Here is a 15,868-nt window from a genome sequence, read left to right on the forward strand (position 1 = left end):
TGGTGTTTTGAGGAGGACATGAGCAATTACCTCCATCAATTTAGTGATCCTGAATTGCCCACCACAGTAGAGTTTGCTTTGTACACATTCAACCAGCATAGCAAAGACAAGCATATTTACAGGGTGCTGCATATCCCTGAATCCTGGAGGAAGCAAGTGGGTGCCCTGCCGTCATGCACTGGCTCCTCAGTGAAGGATAGGGAGGTGGGCAATGAGTCTTGTTTCAACATTTGTAGACCACACTTGACTTGAACTACATATAATCAACCTGCAGTTGTTTTCAATGTTTAGAATGCTTTAAAATTAGGCCAATATTCACTCACAAACAAGTTTTTACATTTTCAATCAGCATTTTTGTTTGAAATTTACTATTCATTAATAATACAAAGGGGTTTCACGTAAAACTTCCATATATGCATACAATATATTTTGAGCAAGTTACCCCTCTATTATATTCTCTTAACCCCCTTCCTCTTCACTCCTTTTTGAAAACAATATTTGGTAGGTTTCTTTATTCTATCTCTATACATATATAAATAATGTATTTTAATCCTCTTCACCCCCCCCACCTTCTCAATTTCCCTTCCTCCCTCCCAATGATCCCCCCACATTGTCCCTTTTGCATTCAAGTCTCATTACTATTCTTATTTTTATCATTATAGACATAGATTTCACATATAAGCAAAAACACATGATATTTGGCCTTTTGAACTCAGTGTGATTTCTAGTTCCATGCATTTTCCTGCAAACAGCATAATTTCCTTCTTCTTTATGGCTAAGTAGTATTTCGTTGTGTATATATACCACATTTTCTTCATCAATTCACTGGTTTTTGGGCACCAAGGCTGATTGCATAACATGACTGTTATGAATAGTGTGCTGTGAACATGAATGTGTCGGTATCCCTCTTGTATGCTGACTTACACTTCTTTGGATGTATGTCCTAGAGTGGTATAACAGAGTCACAAGGTAGGTCTATTTTTAGCTATTTAATGAATCTCCATACTGATTTCCTTAGTGGCTGGGCTAATATCATTCCTACCAACAGTCTATAAGTACTATATTGAATATGAATGGAGAAGAGTAAATATCCTTGTTTCATTCCTAATTTTAAAGGAAATGCTTTCAGCTTTCCTCCATTTAGTTCTGAATTGGCTGTAGGTTTGTCATAAGTAGCCACTATTATGTTGAGATATGCTGCTTCTATTCCTAGTTTCTGCAGAGCTTTTATCATGAAAGGATGTTGAATTTTGTCAAAGGCCTCTTCTGCATCTATTGAGATGATCACATGATTTTTGTCCTTGATTCTGTTTATGTGCTATATTGCATTTGTTAATTTGCATATGTTGAACCATCCATGCATCCCTGGAATGAAGCCCACTTGACCATGGTATATGATCTTCTCAACATATTGTTGAATTTGGTTTGCAAGTATTTTATTGAGAATTTTTGCTTCTGTGTTCATCAAAGAAATTGGTCTGCAATTTTCTTTTCTTGTTTCATTGATTCTTTGTATTGGTTTTTTTTTGTCTCAATTTAATTAATTTCTGCTCTATCTTTCTTATTTCTTTCTGCCACTGATAAAAAGTTTGGCTTGCTCTTGTTTTTCAAAGAGCTGGAGATAAATCATTAAGTTGTTTATTTGAGCTCTCTCTGTTTGATGTAGGTGCTTATAGGTATAAACTTTCTTCTTAACACTGCCTTTGCTGTATCCCAAAGGTTCTGGTGAGTTGTGCTTTTATTTTCATTAGCTTCTAAGAACTTATTGATTTCTCCCTTATTTCTTCATGTATTTGAGCACTTTCTAATGCAAGTCTTAACAAATATAAGAAAATCAAAATAACACCCTGTATTCTATCAAACTACAATGGAATAAAACTAGAAATCAACAGCAAAGGATTTGTTATTTTCTTCTTCTGCCTGATTTGATTTCTTCTGTAACCAACTGATGATAACCAAGGAAAGACTGTCATCACCTTGTGAATAATCCAGACACTAAGGCTGAGGGACTAGGAGCTAGGAAGGTGCAGAGGTAGGTGAGAACTCACATTTCCAAGGAAGGAGGAAGCTTGCAATGCCACACTGAAGTCTATTCCCCTTTTCTCTCTTGAAGTTGATGCTCAGAGATGCTGTTGAGCAGATGTCTTAGTATGTTTTCTGCTGCTGTAGTTGAAAACTACAGACTGAGTTTAAAAACTGGAAATTAATTTGCAAAGTAAGGATGGTTAGTGAGAGACACTTAGAAACCCTGTGGCTCACCCTGTGAGCACAGTGCCTACCTAAACCTTGCCCATTCTTGGGGACAGGAGCCTGGGGACATAACTCTGGACCTCGGGTGTGATCCAAGCCATACTACTGAGACACCTGCTCCCTGATGCCTCAGTGGGGAAGAGAAGCCTTCATTAGAATGCCCTAGAATGAGATGCTGCAAAGAGACACTAGTTCAAGAGGTGATAGTGAGAGACAATAAAGTCAGGAGGGACAGACAGAAAGGATGAGAAGCAACAGTGAGCATTACGGGTGAGGGGAAGGCACACCTGCTACAGACTCATGGCACATGCTAAGACCCTGCCTGAGGATCATGGCTTGAGGTCTGAGGGTCAAGCAGAGGGCAAAGGGCTGCTCTCAGGCTTCACTTCTGTGTTGCTCTTAGCTTCGGTACTCTAGCCAGATTCCTGAAGGCACCTCCTTTAATATGGCCCTGCTATAAGGCAATGGTAGATACAATGGCACCCTCTCCTGGTCACTGCCTCTGCCATGGTGAGGCACAGGGTGTGGGATAAGGGTGGAGAAGGTCTTCTAGATTCAGTCTCCTTTCCCTGGGACTGGAATCTTTAAGCTGCTGTCTGTAGCCTCTCCAGGTTCTTACCTCTTTTACACTGCTGTACCCTAATCACCATTCCTGTTTCTATGGCTAGCCCCATAGATACCACAGTAGGTTACAGCAAGAGACCAAGGGACCTAGACTCTGGGAATTCACCTCTGAGAATGTTTACCCACCAGTCTTGGCTTCCAGGTGGTTCCAGGGAAAAGAAAGGTGATATTCCTGCTGTTTTTTTACAGAATCTGGATTTTGTGTCCTCATTGGTCTGGCCATGAAAGCAGCCCGGGGTTCTACATATTGCTGTGCAGAAACACCTACTGCTCCTTTGAGTCACAGTGGCATTGCCCACAATCCCCTGTAGGGGGAACTCTGACCATAAAGCTCATTCCTCAGGGCCTGTGAGAACAGAGCCATAACCACCATGTCTACCCCCAGATGTCTGTGAAGGGGACCCTTGCACAGAGGAAGGACATAGGCCTGAACTGCTTTCCATTCATATTGTGACGTTCAGGTGTTCCTCTTGCCACAGCAAATGGTGTCCAGTGTTTCCAGTCTGTCTTCTGTGGTACTCATTCATTTTCCCTGAGCTCTAAGTTCACCTGAATGTTTCTGCAAATCTGGAGTCATCCTATCAAGCGTTGCACTGTCTTCTTTTCAGCCAAACACATTGCTTTCACCGTTGCATTTTCACCTGTCTTGTAATGTTTAATGAACATTCTTTTATCAATAAAAATTATTTACTTTTAAGATCAATTACTTTGGGGGATTTAAAGTTAACTAACTAATGCCATCTGTGTCTTATTCTAGACCTCCACTGCAATGTGGTCTGGGCTAACTAAAAGGACCATGGGGGCAGAGAAGAGACCCTACCCCATTTCACTGAGAAAAAAAATGCCCCCCCAGGCTCCCATGCAGACCAGTGTTCTTTCAAATACTGTTTTTCATGGGAAAGGATTCTGGGGTTTGAACTCAAGGTCTTGTGCTTGCGTGCCAAGGGCTCTACAAATTGAGCCTCATCCCCAGCCCTTTTTGCTTTAGGTTATTTTTCAAATAGGCTCTTGTATTTTTTGCATGGGCTGGCCTCAGACCTTGATCACCCTACCAATGGTCTCCTGTGTAGCTGGGATTTCAGTACTCACATTACTCTGACTTGTTTTGTTGAAATGGCGCCTCACTAATTTTTTTCCCTGGGCTGACCTTGAACTGAGACCCTCTGGATCTCCACCTCTTGAGCAGCTTGGATTATAGGCACAAGTCACTGCACCTGGCCCTCAAATACTCTTAAAATCGGGTCTAGATGTTGTTCTTAGTTTTGTGTAAAATTGCTGTGTCCGTAGATACAGAATTGTGAGCACTGCAAAAGCCACAGTGCCAGGTCAGGAGAAACTGTTACCGGATCTAAGTAAACCCTGCTGCTCCATGTGCTTTTAGATGATTTTTAAGTCATTAATTTTGGAGGTCATGCAGGTGAGTAATATATGTTGTTGGTTTCCCACTGGCTTTGCTGTGGATGACACTTCTAACTAAGCCACCTAAAGAGTTAAAACTGTATGAAAAGTTACATTTCACTATCTTGTCCAGGAGGTGCTTGCAGTTTCCTCCCCCTTCCTCCAGGGAAAGTTGCTTTTCTCTATCTCCCCCTTCCTCCAGGGAAAAATAACCTTTTGTTCTGTTCCCCTACTAGGGGAAAACATGCCTTTTGTGTCCTAACAATTAACTACAGAATTAAAAGTTCCTGGGAAAAGGAACGAAAAAGACAGAAGTCAAAGACTTTCTAATTAGTAACTTTTCTTTAGATTATAGAACCCAGGACAGCCAGTGACCTGCAAACAACAGCAGCACATGGGTCAGACACGAGATTTGTAGTACCCTGGTGGCTGAGTACCTGCTGTGCTTTTCCACAATGCCCTGTTCAAGCCTTGCCCCAGCAACCACAAGGCAAGATGGTCTCTGTAGACGACAGCCTCTATCTTCTGTGATTTGTAGCTTTCCTAGTCTTTCTCCTACCCCATCCACCTGTGCTCAAGTCACTGGCTTTTTTTAATGGTGAGCAGTGAACACAGGTTCATGTGTACAGAACCAGGATGAACAAGGCTGAATAACCATGAGACTGGCTGGGGCATGTCAGGCTAGACCTCAGGACTTAAGTCTCTGTCTTTCCTGCTGTCTACCAACCAGACTCATTGTCCATTGGGGGATAAAATGGTTGGAAAAAATTTGCTAATTTTGACCATTTTGTTTTCTTATCACAGAAAGAATACAACTGCTGTGGTGTTAGAAAAGAAAGAACAAACTGATATTTCAGTTCTTTTTTTTGAACAATGGAGAACCTCTATTTAGCAAAGTAAGAGAGTCAAGGGATCCCAAATCTTATATTAGTATGCTGGAGGACAGTGAGACACAGAAAAGGAGCCGTGTGTCACCAGGAGATGTATGTACTGTGCTATGAACAACTGACATTCTCTGATATACCAGTTGCTACCAAGACTTTGACTGAATTTCTTATGCCAGGGTTTGGCGCACAATTTTTAGGTCATAGAGGGGACCAGAAACTAACTGTTGTATTGTTTGGGGACCATATGCTCTCTTTCCAATAACTCAACGCTATCTGTGTATCATGAAAGCAGCCAGAGGCAATGCAGAAAGAAATAAGAATGATAGTGTTATAATAAACCTTATTTACACAGCAGGCAGTGGCCTGGAAATAGCCCTTGGGTCATAGTTGACAATATCTGACAGTCAAAACCCCTTAGAGTGCACCCAGCTGGAGACTCTGGGTATGATATAGGCCATACATATGTATATATATGTATATAGGTTTTGGAATAATGTGTTACATAGAAATAAATAATTAGGGCTTATATATTAAAATCTAGACATACATTCTATACTTTTTTTCCTTTTTCAGCCATACTGGGGTTTGTACTCAGGTCTTGAGCTTGTTAGTTAGGTGCTCTAACACTTGAGCCATGTCTACAGCCCTTTTTGCTTTAAGTTATTTTTTAGATAGACTCTCACACTTTTAGCCTAAGGGCTGGCCTTTGACCGTGATCCTACTGCCTATGCCTCCCACATAGCCAGGATTACAGGAGCACACAAACACCACTCCTGGCTTGTTTGTTGAGATGGAGTCTTGCTAACTTTTTTCCCAGGCTGACCTTGAACTGTGATCTTCCTGATCTCCACCTCCCAAGCATTTGGGATTACAGGTGTGAACCACAGCACCTGGGTCTACCCATACATTATCAATTTCTGTGTAATGCATTATCCCCAAATTAGATATTAGAGGCTTAAAAACAACCTAAGTAGATGAAGTTCCAGGAGACCTCAGAGTTGCCTGAGAGAGACAGCAGGGTCCAGCTGAACTAGAGTACTTGGGAACTGGGGAGAGAGCTGTGCATATGCAACATCTGGGGCTGGCATTGGCTGTGGGCATAGGTATTGATTATAAACTATGAAAAGGACGGTAACAATATTAAAGGTGGATGGCATCCTGACACAATGGCAAAATTTAAATGAGCAGTTGCTCGTGGATCAGATGTTAGGTCTTAAGTTGTGGAAAGTATATGGGGGGTGTTGGTCCCCGTCGTCCCTCCCTTTGTATTGAGTGCATTCAGAGAAATGCAATTAGTACTTTGGCAATATTAAGCATTAAATTTGAACCCTGAGTCAAGAAGGGGCCTCCTGGACTTTAGGGCCCACAGAGTGGGATAAACTATGCTCCCCTGAATCTCTCCAAGATAGTCCTAGGGAGGCAAAAAGCGCTGCCCCAATTGGATTCCAATTCTGTGTCTACACTCCGATCTCACAGCCTGAGGTCCCTGAGCAGATCCAAGGTATAACATCAGGTGATATTTCTCTAATAGTCAGAGGAGGGTCGATGATGCTGCAGTAAGAAATAAACCCTCACATCTCAGCTGCTAAACAAAGCTGTTTTGATTTGCCTATCTGCGTTCCCCTCCCTGGGCTGACCCACAAGTGCATTTGCTAATTCCGGTGGGGAGAATAGTTTCTAGATTTTGCACTTTGCTGTCACTTCTGGTGGCAGCTTCAAATCCTGCCTTCACTCTTTCCCCAGGTTTAAAGGATTATCATGCAAGTTCCAAATATACCTGTAGCAGAGATAAGGAAAGGAGTTGCCACTGCTAGGGAATTCCCAACCTAAGAATACAACTTCCTAGGTACCACGTGTCCTATCATTCTATCAGGGCAATGTAGGGAGGTAGGGAGTACACTAAGTCCATTTGTGGGCCACCCCACAAATGTAGTCTTCACTGAAGCTGAAGACTAAAGCAGGGTGAAAGAAAGTCCAGGATCAGCTGGTGGCAGAGCTGGGCTGGCCCTAAATCTCCAAAGACAAGGAGCCCCCTTGCTCCCGATGGTTCTAGAAGAATGAAGGCAAGTTCATCAGTTGCTGGAGGGGTGCCAAGGATCAGTGGCCTGGACCAGGAAATAGCATTGTCATTCATGGCACAGGACTGAGAGAGTCAGTGAGAGGGTGGGGGCTTGAGCTGCAGCAGCACTGCTGAGGTTCGAATCCTGTCCTTACCTTCCTGTCTGCACCTCAACTCTCCCTTGGATGCTCCCTTGGCCCTGCTGGTGTAGGAAAAGACAGTGTGTACAAGCTCATGGCTGTGTCCTGGGCCTCATGGATGTCCTCCTTTGTGGTCAGACCACATGGGCTGCATCTGTGTCTAACTGTGCTCAGAAGAAAGCGACCTAGTGCTGAATGTATGGAGTTATTTCTATCCCCAGCCTTTGTCTCTATCCCCAATTCCCCCCAGTAGGGGACATATGCCCCTTCTGGGCTTTGCCAAAGCCATTTTAGGCTTGCTGAATCCACTACCAGCTCCTCTTGTCTTTTTCTATATTACCAGCTGCTCTGCCAGTGGAGCAGGAGAAGCACTCACCTTCTACCTGACCCTCAGATCTCAGGCCATGATTCTCAGGCAGAATCTGAGCATGTCCCATGAGCCTGAAGCAGCTACGCCTTCTCCTCACCCGCAATGCTCACATCCTCTCATCCTTTTTGTCTGTCCCTCTTGTCTCCCACTAGCATGTCTAGAACTTGTATCCTCCTTCCACCTTCTCATTCCAGGGGCAGGTGTGTCTGAGATCTGTCCAGGGATCTCCTCTCCCCTTACTCATCATCCTCAACTCATCCTGCCTGGGCCTTGTCCCACCATCTTAGACAGCAACTGAATTAGACCCTCCTGACTGGAGGAGGTGGCACCATATGTTGAATGGAGAGGAAGTTATGGCAGAGGGGAGGCCCACAGGGAGGAGTCTATGGCTCAGGAGATGATTAGGGGCTGGAGCTGTGCCCAGTAGACTCCTAAGAGACCCAGGCTGGGAAGGGCAAAGGGAGGAGGTATCCAGAGCCGGCACCATGTTGTGTCTGCCTGGGAGGAAGGCTCTGTCATGGGCCACTCTGCTGCTTCTCTTGGGCTTCCAGCTCCTGCTTATTCCAGCCTGGCATTTCCAAATTGGAAAGGAGGGGAATGAGGAAAATAGCCTGGCTCTTTATTTCCCTGCCACAGTGGAGTTTGCCTTGCACACATTCAATGAGCAGAGCAAAGATAAATATGCCTACAGACTGGATCACATCCTGAATTCCTCCAGGGAAGAGGTGAGTGCCTGCATCCTCTCCTGTCCTGTCTTCCTGCACCAGCTCCTCCATGAGGGTCCTTGGGTGAGTGGGTTCTTGGCATGGGGTTTTGGTTCATCAGACATAGTCCATATTCCATTCAAATACAATGTAATCTACTCAGTTTCAGTTTTTTATGAAGGATTTAAGCCAAAATATTTTTAAATGGAGTCAATTTGTCTGCTAAGTACTGTATATATTACTCCATCTTCATGATTTTCAGTTGTTTACCTGACAAATAACTTCAAAATGAGGACAACAAAGGAAATAGAGCCAGTGGATAAACCAAAGAGCCAACAGTGTATGCCTATAGCAATAGCAACAAATTGAGAAGTATTTCAAAGACATAATATGAAAAGAGATGTGAAAGAAAGCAGAGAGAGAGAGAAGGGAGGGGGACAGTGAGGATTCAATGATCAATTGACCCCACGTTCAGTCCCAAGATCTGTCAGACTATGTGCCTCTTTTCCTGTTCTCACCTGCTCTGGATTCCTGGGTGATCCCCCTTAGTGCACTGATGGTCTTTTCCACAGACCATCACCTTAATCCTAAAATATTTCCCTTTACTGGAATTCCTACAGAATGTCCTCAGGAACAGTGTTCAAGTCCCAATGATGCACTTCTGCTCTTGGTTGAGGGCAGCTGTTGTTCTCCTTCAGCACAAAAAAACCCTTATAAGGGCAGAGGAACCCAACTCCTCACAGAGCTGTGACCATTTTGAGCTCGTGTGTTGCCTTCTGCCTGGTCCTTCTCACATTCTCTCAGTCTGGGGCCTTACCTGAGGGGTTTCTAACAACTGCTAGAAATAGTTGGTGATTTGGGGGCAAAGGGATGGGAGAATATGGAAGGAATGAAGTAGAAGTGAGTGAGAAGAAGTGGAAGAAAACTGCAGAGTACAGAGTACACTGTGCAGTAGGTATAGATGTGTAAATGTTGGCTGTGCTGCTCCATTCCTGGGTGTCTGTGTATAAGTGATGGTACTGATGGTGATTTTCTTGCTGTAACTCAGGTGAAAGCATTGTCAACACGACATAGATGAGACCCCACTTCAGGGTTGAGGTTATCCAGCAAAAATGCAGTCAGCCATCACCCTCCCAGCATATGGCATGTGTCCTCTGGGATTACAGCTGTGGGTTCACACAGATACCTGCTGAGAGCAAAGCTGGGCTACACTGGGACTTAGAGGGCTAGAGATGGGTGACATACTAATAGCACATATATCAGCCTGTGTCTCCCCTCAGCCTCTATGGGGCCACTTGCTCTTTGGTCTCCTAACTGGAGAGGATCCCCTTGGCTTTCATCAGTCCACTGGGGAGCTCCTACAGGAAAGACAAAGTCTGGGTCTTTCCCTACACTGAGTACCAGTACCCAATTACTAAAGAGCATCCAAAAGGCATCCACTTTCACCTCTGTTTGTACAGCTTGATTACCACGATATGGTGTTTTCCATGAAACTGAAGCTGCGCAAAACTACTTGTGGAAAACATGATGAAGACATTGATAACTGCCCCTTTCAAGATGGCCCAGCACTGAACAATGTAAGGCAAGAGGCCAGCCTCCTTCTTTCTCATAGCTGTGGGTATTGCATGGGGGCAGCTGATAAAGCCATGCTTCTGGACCTGAAGAGGGCTCCAAGGCAGGCTCCACCACACTCCACCAGGCTCCCCTGTTTCAGCAGGCAGCCCAGACTCCACTTACAGAGCCTTGGCCAACCTGGGGGTTTTCCCACTTCTGCTGACTCACACCATTGCACCTTCCAGATCCCTGGTCCCCATTGCCTTCAGACTTCTTGTATCCCCCTGCTCCTGGTGTCCTGGGCCATAGTAGAGAACATTCCTGGTCTGGTCTTCATCTCCATCCACTCCCACCATCAGGAGGAGCCTGGTGGGGGTCCGACACATTATCCTCAGTGGGCCAATCTCGGTACCCCCTAATTTCTGTAGAGACTGAGGGGAAGATGCTGAGGAGAGGTCCCCACCCACTTTGTGATTCTCAACAGGGACAATGTGTCATCTGACCTCTTTCTAGGATAAACTAATGGCATAACTCTTGTATAAATCTGAGAGCAGCAAACCAGAACAAAGTGCTCTTGCTGCTCCCAGATGCAAGAATTCTACCAGAACTGCCTCCAAATTCCCCCTGAAGGGCTGTGGCCAGGGTGAGTGGCACACACAGGTGTACTGGGTTCACGAAGGAGCATGACTCACATTGAATGTCTGAAACAGTTCAGGGGTATGGCTAGGAATCATACCTGAGGGCCAGAACTATGTCCCCAGGTTCCTGACCCCAGGAATGGGCAAGGTTGAAGTAGGCACTGTGCTCACATGGTGAGCCATGGATTCTTGAATTTCTCTCACCCACTGTCCTTTCTGCAATTTTCCCCCAGACCATCACCTGCTCCTTCATAGTCAGCACCCAGCCCTGGGATACAAAGTTCAAACTCCTGTACCGGACCTGCTCCAAGGGGGTCCCCTGATTCGGGTCCACCTGAAGACCTGGCCAAAGGCTGCTCCTTCCTCTATGGACACAGGTGCTCCCTCAGGGCTCCACAGCAGCAGAGCTGCTTCCTTCCTGCTTGTTCGCTATTTCCCAAGTGTTTGGGTTTGTACCTGGGCTTAAAATTCTTCCTTGTCCAAGTTCATTACACAGAATCATTATTAAAAATGAGCATTTTAAGAAGCTTTCTGTGCTGTGCTTGTGGAGGGAAGGCAAAGAGACTGAGGGACTTACTCTCAGTATTGTAGTCTGATGAGCTTTCTGGGAACAGACCTTCTTCCTCCTTGGGCCTCCTGAGCTGCTCCAAGTGACACCGTTCAGGTGCACCACAGGCCAGAGGTAAAAATAACTGTTACCTCTCTGGGTACCACATGTGCCAGATGAGCCCAGTGAAGGCCAAATATATATATATATATATATATATATATCCTCAAAACCCCTGTGGAATTTTTAACAATCATCAGGGACTCATGCACACTAAAGTGTGAGATGCACTGTTTCCAGCAGCTTATAACACTGTGCCCAAGTGCATTAGACCAGGGTTCAGTATGTGTTTTCTGTAAAAATGTAAAGAGGAACTGTGTGGTATTTGTGAAGCTCCACAGGGTGTCCCTCCCATATCCCTAAGCCTGACCTCCTATGTTGAAGGCAGTTGCAACCATATGTCATCAAGAGTGACTGTGGTCCATAAAGACGTTAGTGATGTACCAGGCAGGGGACTGGGCTGGCCTGGGACACAGTTGCCAACTCCTGACACCAGAACCCTCTGGGTACACCTGGGGCTCCTGCCTGATTTCCCACCTGTTGCCAGCTCCCACCAGTCTCTTGTAACATTCCCATCTCAGCCCATGCTTTCTCTGAGCAAGTGCATCTCCATCAGCAGAGCAGGTGCACTGTGCAGGTGTGGAAAAGTCAAGGCTAAGGGCCATGCTCCATCATCAGGATGAAGGCAGGGATGACCCAGTCTCCCCATCTCCAGGGCATCTGATTCAGATGTGACTCCCCCATGGGTTCTCAGAGCTTCCCCAGGACAACCACCCCCCTTGGCTCCTAGTGTGACCCATGGATGACAGACAACAGTGATCTCCGCCCTTCTCTGACTGCTTTTCTCACTGTGTCTTCTGGAATCCAGCATGGCTCCCAAGAGAAGTTTTCATGGGATTCAGACTTCTGTGATGTCCTGACTAAATTTCCTAAGCAAACAGATCATTTTCTCTTGAACCCAGGGGCCAAGAGATTCTTTTCTCTTGGAGCCCACATACAGGCCTCTAAGGTTCTGTTTCACGGTTAGGCATACCAGTGCCTGCCTTACTCTGATTACTCCTGTGGGTCTTTGGCAGTTTTCTGCACTCAGAGACAGACATGTCCACAATGTGCAGGGCACTGGTGGGTCACACAGTAATCCAGTGTCTTCATTCTTGCATGCCCTGGCCTTTCAGAAAGTGGGTCTAACACTGAGGGTCCTGTTCCTTTGAGGAGATTCCTCTTCTTTCCATTAGTACATGCTCCTGGAGTTGTCCAGCTGCTCAATTACCCTCCTTCGGGAATCTGTGTAGTGAAGAACCAGAGAGTCAGACTCATAGATATGGAGTGTAGCCATGAGGTAGGCACCTGGGCAAATGCCATTCAGAGAATAGGGCCAGAGCCATGCTGGGAACACCTGCTCAGCAGTAGCCAGTGCCCCAACCCCAGGAAGGAGAAAAGCACAGACTGCAGCATAGGGTCATGAGCTTCCTCATTCTCCAGAAATGTGAGTTCTTATCCCACTCTGCTATCTCCTACCTCTTAACTTCTCTCTCAGGGTCATTTATGTGGATGTGACAACCTTTACTTACATGGTTGTGGCTGAAGTTAAATGAAGCAGGAGAAGAAAATAGTAAATCTAATTAGTTCTAAATTGCTTGGCACATACACTCCTTTATTTTGCACTATCACCATTTCTCCATTTGCTGGAGGACATTCAGACATGTTCTTTGACTTTCCCATATGGCACATCTCAGGAAACATAACACATAGGACTGAGCACAAGAATGAGATCTTTGCAGACTCACCACATCTCTCTCCTTGAGAAGAGGGTAGGTGGCAGGGAGCCTGGGAAGGAGAAGGGACTCTCAAGGTGCATGCCCAAGGACTTCCTCCCAGCTGTCAGTAGTCCAAGCCTTCTGTGTAGCCTCAGGGTGAGTCCTATTCATTCTGAATCTCCTCTTTAAGACTCAGATTTCCCTCTCCCCCCATACATGCTATGAGGTTGGAAATCTCACTCCTCCCTGGCCCTTGTGGAGCGTAGGAAAAGAAAGGTCTTAGTTCATTTGTTGTGTTAACAGAAGGCCAAAGACTGGGTATTTATAAGGAACAGAAACTTCTTAGTTATAAAGGCTGTAAGGTCAAGTCACTGGAATCTATGAAGGCCTTCTTGCTATGTCCTCATGTGGCAGAAGACAGAAAAGCAATGATAGGAGAATGATGCAAAAATCCTCTTTTATGAGGGCCTGGATGCTCCACCCCAAGGAGGAAAACTTCAAGGTCTAATGGCACCCATTCTTCATACCATCATGCTGACAAAACCTGAATTTTCAAGGGCACACATTCAAGCCCTATTAGGAATATCCCCCGCTTATAATTAGAGGTTTTTTTAAAAGTATCTTTAAATTTTTATTCATACATAATATACATATTGATAGGGCACAGTTTAACACCTCAATGCATGTAAACAATGTATAATGATCAGATCAAGGTGATTGGCATGTTCTTCTCCTCAACTATTTGTTATTTGTGTTGAGAACATTCAAAGTTTTCTCTACTAGCTATGTTGAAATAGGCAATTGTTACCATGCTGTGCTATAATACACTAGATGTTATGCTTCCTATGCAGCTGCACCCTTGTACCTCTTAACTATCATCTCTCTATGCCCCCCATCCACTCTTCTCAGCCTCTGGAAAACACTTTTACACTCTCTACATCTATGAGATCAACTTAGCTTACATTTGTGAGAACAAGTGGTATTTGTCTTTCCATGCCTGACTTATCTCACCTAATGTGTGTTCCAACTTCAACCATTTTGCTGCAAATGACAGGATTACATTCTTTTTCATGGCCAAATAGTATTCCATTGTGTGTGTAGGGGTGTGTGTGTGTATCCATTCATTCATCAGTGGACACTAGGTTGATTCTTGACCTTAACTGTGGTGAATAGTATGGGAGTGCAGGTATTTCTTAGACGTATGGAGTCACACACACACAAACCATACTTACACAGTAATGGAATTTCTGTAGTTCTCGTTCTAATATTTTGAGGAGGCTTCACCCTATTTTCCATGTCTATACAAATTTGCATTCTCATGCAAGATGGATTTTTTACTCCATCCTCTTCTTTTGCCTTTACTATTCATGAGCTAAGGAAAAAAGAATAACACAATGGCAAAGCCAATATTTTTGTTATGCATGCTGTCATTTAAACAACAAGATCTCACAGGGGAGGGGGACTCTGCCTCACACTGGCAGTATCTGTCCTGGTTGATGGAGGCTGACAAGACCTTGATGGAAGCAGAGCCAGCACTGAAGTTTCTCAGGTGCTGCTGTGTCCACACAACCTAGTTCCCTCCATATCCGCATTACAAAACTGGTCAATAAAACTCAAACATTTTTTGAGTCAATAGAACTGTCTTGATTCTAGTCCTCATCTGACCCTGCCTTATGGAGGCCACTGACCAAGTGATCTAGAAGAGTTAAACTGAATCAAAGCTCTGTGAATTCTAACTCAACTGATTTTGGGTACAGGCAGGAAGGTTTGGTTGGACCCAAGCCAAGACCACAGGTGTAATGGGTAGGATGAAAATGACCAACCAAGAGTGAGCAAATACCTCAGGTCCCTCTACATGTTTGACCACACTTCCAGGGCTCAGCAAAGAGAGCCCTGCTCTTGGAGTCAGGTAGGGCTGGCCAGCTTTTGCTAGGGAGCCACTGAGAGCCAGTTCCTAGAAGCATGTGTTGTGTTGCACACTCACAGTCCTTGGGATTTGAAGGGCAGATAGGAGCAGAAAAGGTCCAGCTCACTGGTATTGTAAGTAGCAGCATAGCATAGGGGGAAAGAATATGATAAGAACTACTCTGGCAGTGTCCCCAGAACTCCATGAGCATGAAGGGGGTAGGAAGGAGGCTCAGGTAGGGCAGATTACAGAAGAGCACCACTTCACTTGTCTTCCCCAGCTGCTGGCTGAGGTGAAGGAGGCACAAATGAAGTGTGTCCACTGCCTGATGTCCCACAGGCAAGCACCAGGTGACCCCAGTCTGCCTCTCACAATGGACCTGGGCTCCACTGTTAGGTTGAGACCTCCAAAAGCCAAACTTGAGACAAAAATTCAAATGCAAGTGCCCTTTTTATAGATGACCACAGAAAACATCAGAAGGGCAGAAGTCACATGTGTGAGTGAGCAGGGGAGCAATGTGGGAACCATGGCTTAGTTTTGCTGAGCATACTCAGACCCTGGGCCAAACACCCTGAGAATTACCTCCTAAAGGTCTGAAAGCTGGAGTGTTCATCCTTCAGCCTCTATCATTGGCTGAGGGTGCTTCCCAGGGGCACACACCCCCTGGCACATCAGTCCATCCCTCCTTGGCAGGGAAAGGTCTCAGGCACAAAGGCTCAGATGGTGGCAGTTGGCCCTGCCTGAGAAGAGCCCTTGAGGAGAGCTGTTGCTCAGGTGGCCTCTGAGCTTCACCTTCTTTCTTTCCAGTGTCTAAGTAGAACCTGACCCTACTATTGCTGGCCTTTCCCTGACTGCTCTCCTCTGCACACCAATGTCTGGGTGTGACAGTGTCTCTTTCCAGTCCTGTTGTGCTTGATCCTCACTTCTGCATCCCCTCCACACCTGTATACCCGACTGGGTTCAGACCTATACAT

At 45.3% G+C, this 15,868-nt stretch overlaps 1 protein-coding gene across 1 annotated transcript; it reads left to right on the forward strand.

Moving 5' to 3' along the window:
- The first annotated feature begins 296 nt into the window (after positions 1-296).
- On the forward strand, positions 297-11,150 carry LOC109700110 (cystatin-9-like). Its single transcript, XM_020185154.2, has 3 exons — positions 297-8,453; positions 9,893-10,009; positions 10,858-11,150. The coding sequence occupies exons 1-3, from the start codon at positions 8,214-8,216 to the stop codon at positions 10,945-10,947; spliced, it is 447 nt and encodes a 148-aa protein (XP_020040743.2). The 5' UTR covers positions 297-8,213; the 3' UTR covers positions 10,948-11,150.
- Positions 11,151-15,868: the final 4,718 nt, after the last annotated feature.

Source organism: Castor canadensis, chromosome 5 (assembly GCF_047511655.1).
Source record: "Castor canadensis chromosome 5, mCasCan1.hap1v2, whole genome shotgun sequence".
Taxonomy (NCBI): Eukaryota; Metazoa; Chordata; class Mammalia; order Rodentia; family Castoridae; genus Castor; species Castor canadensis.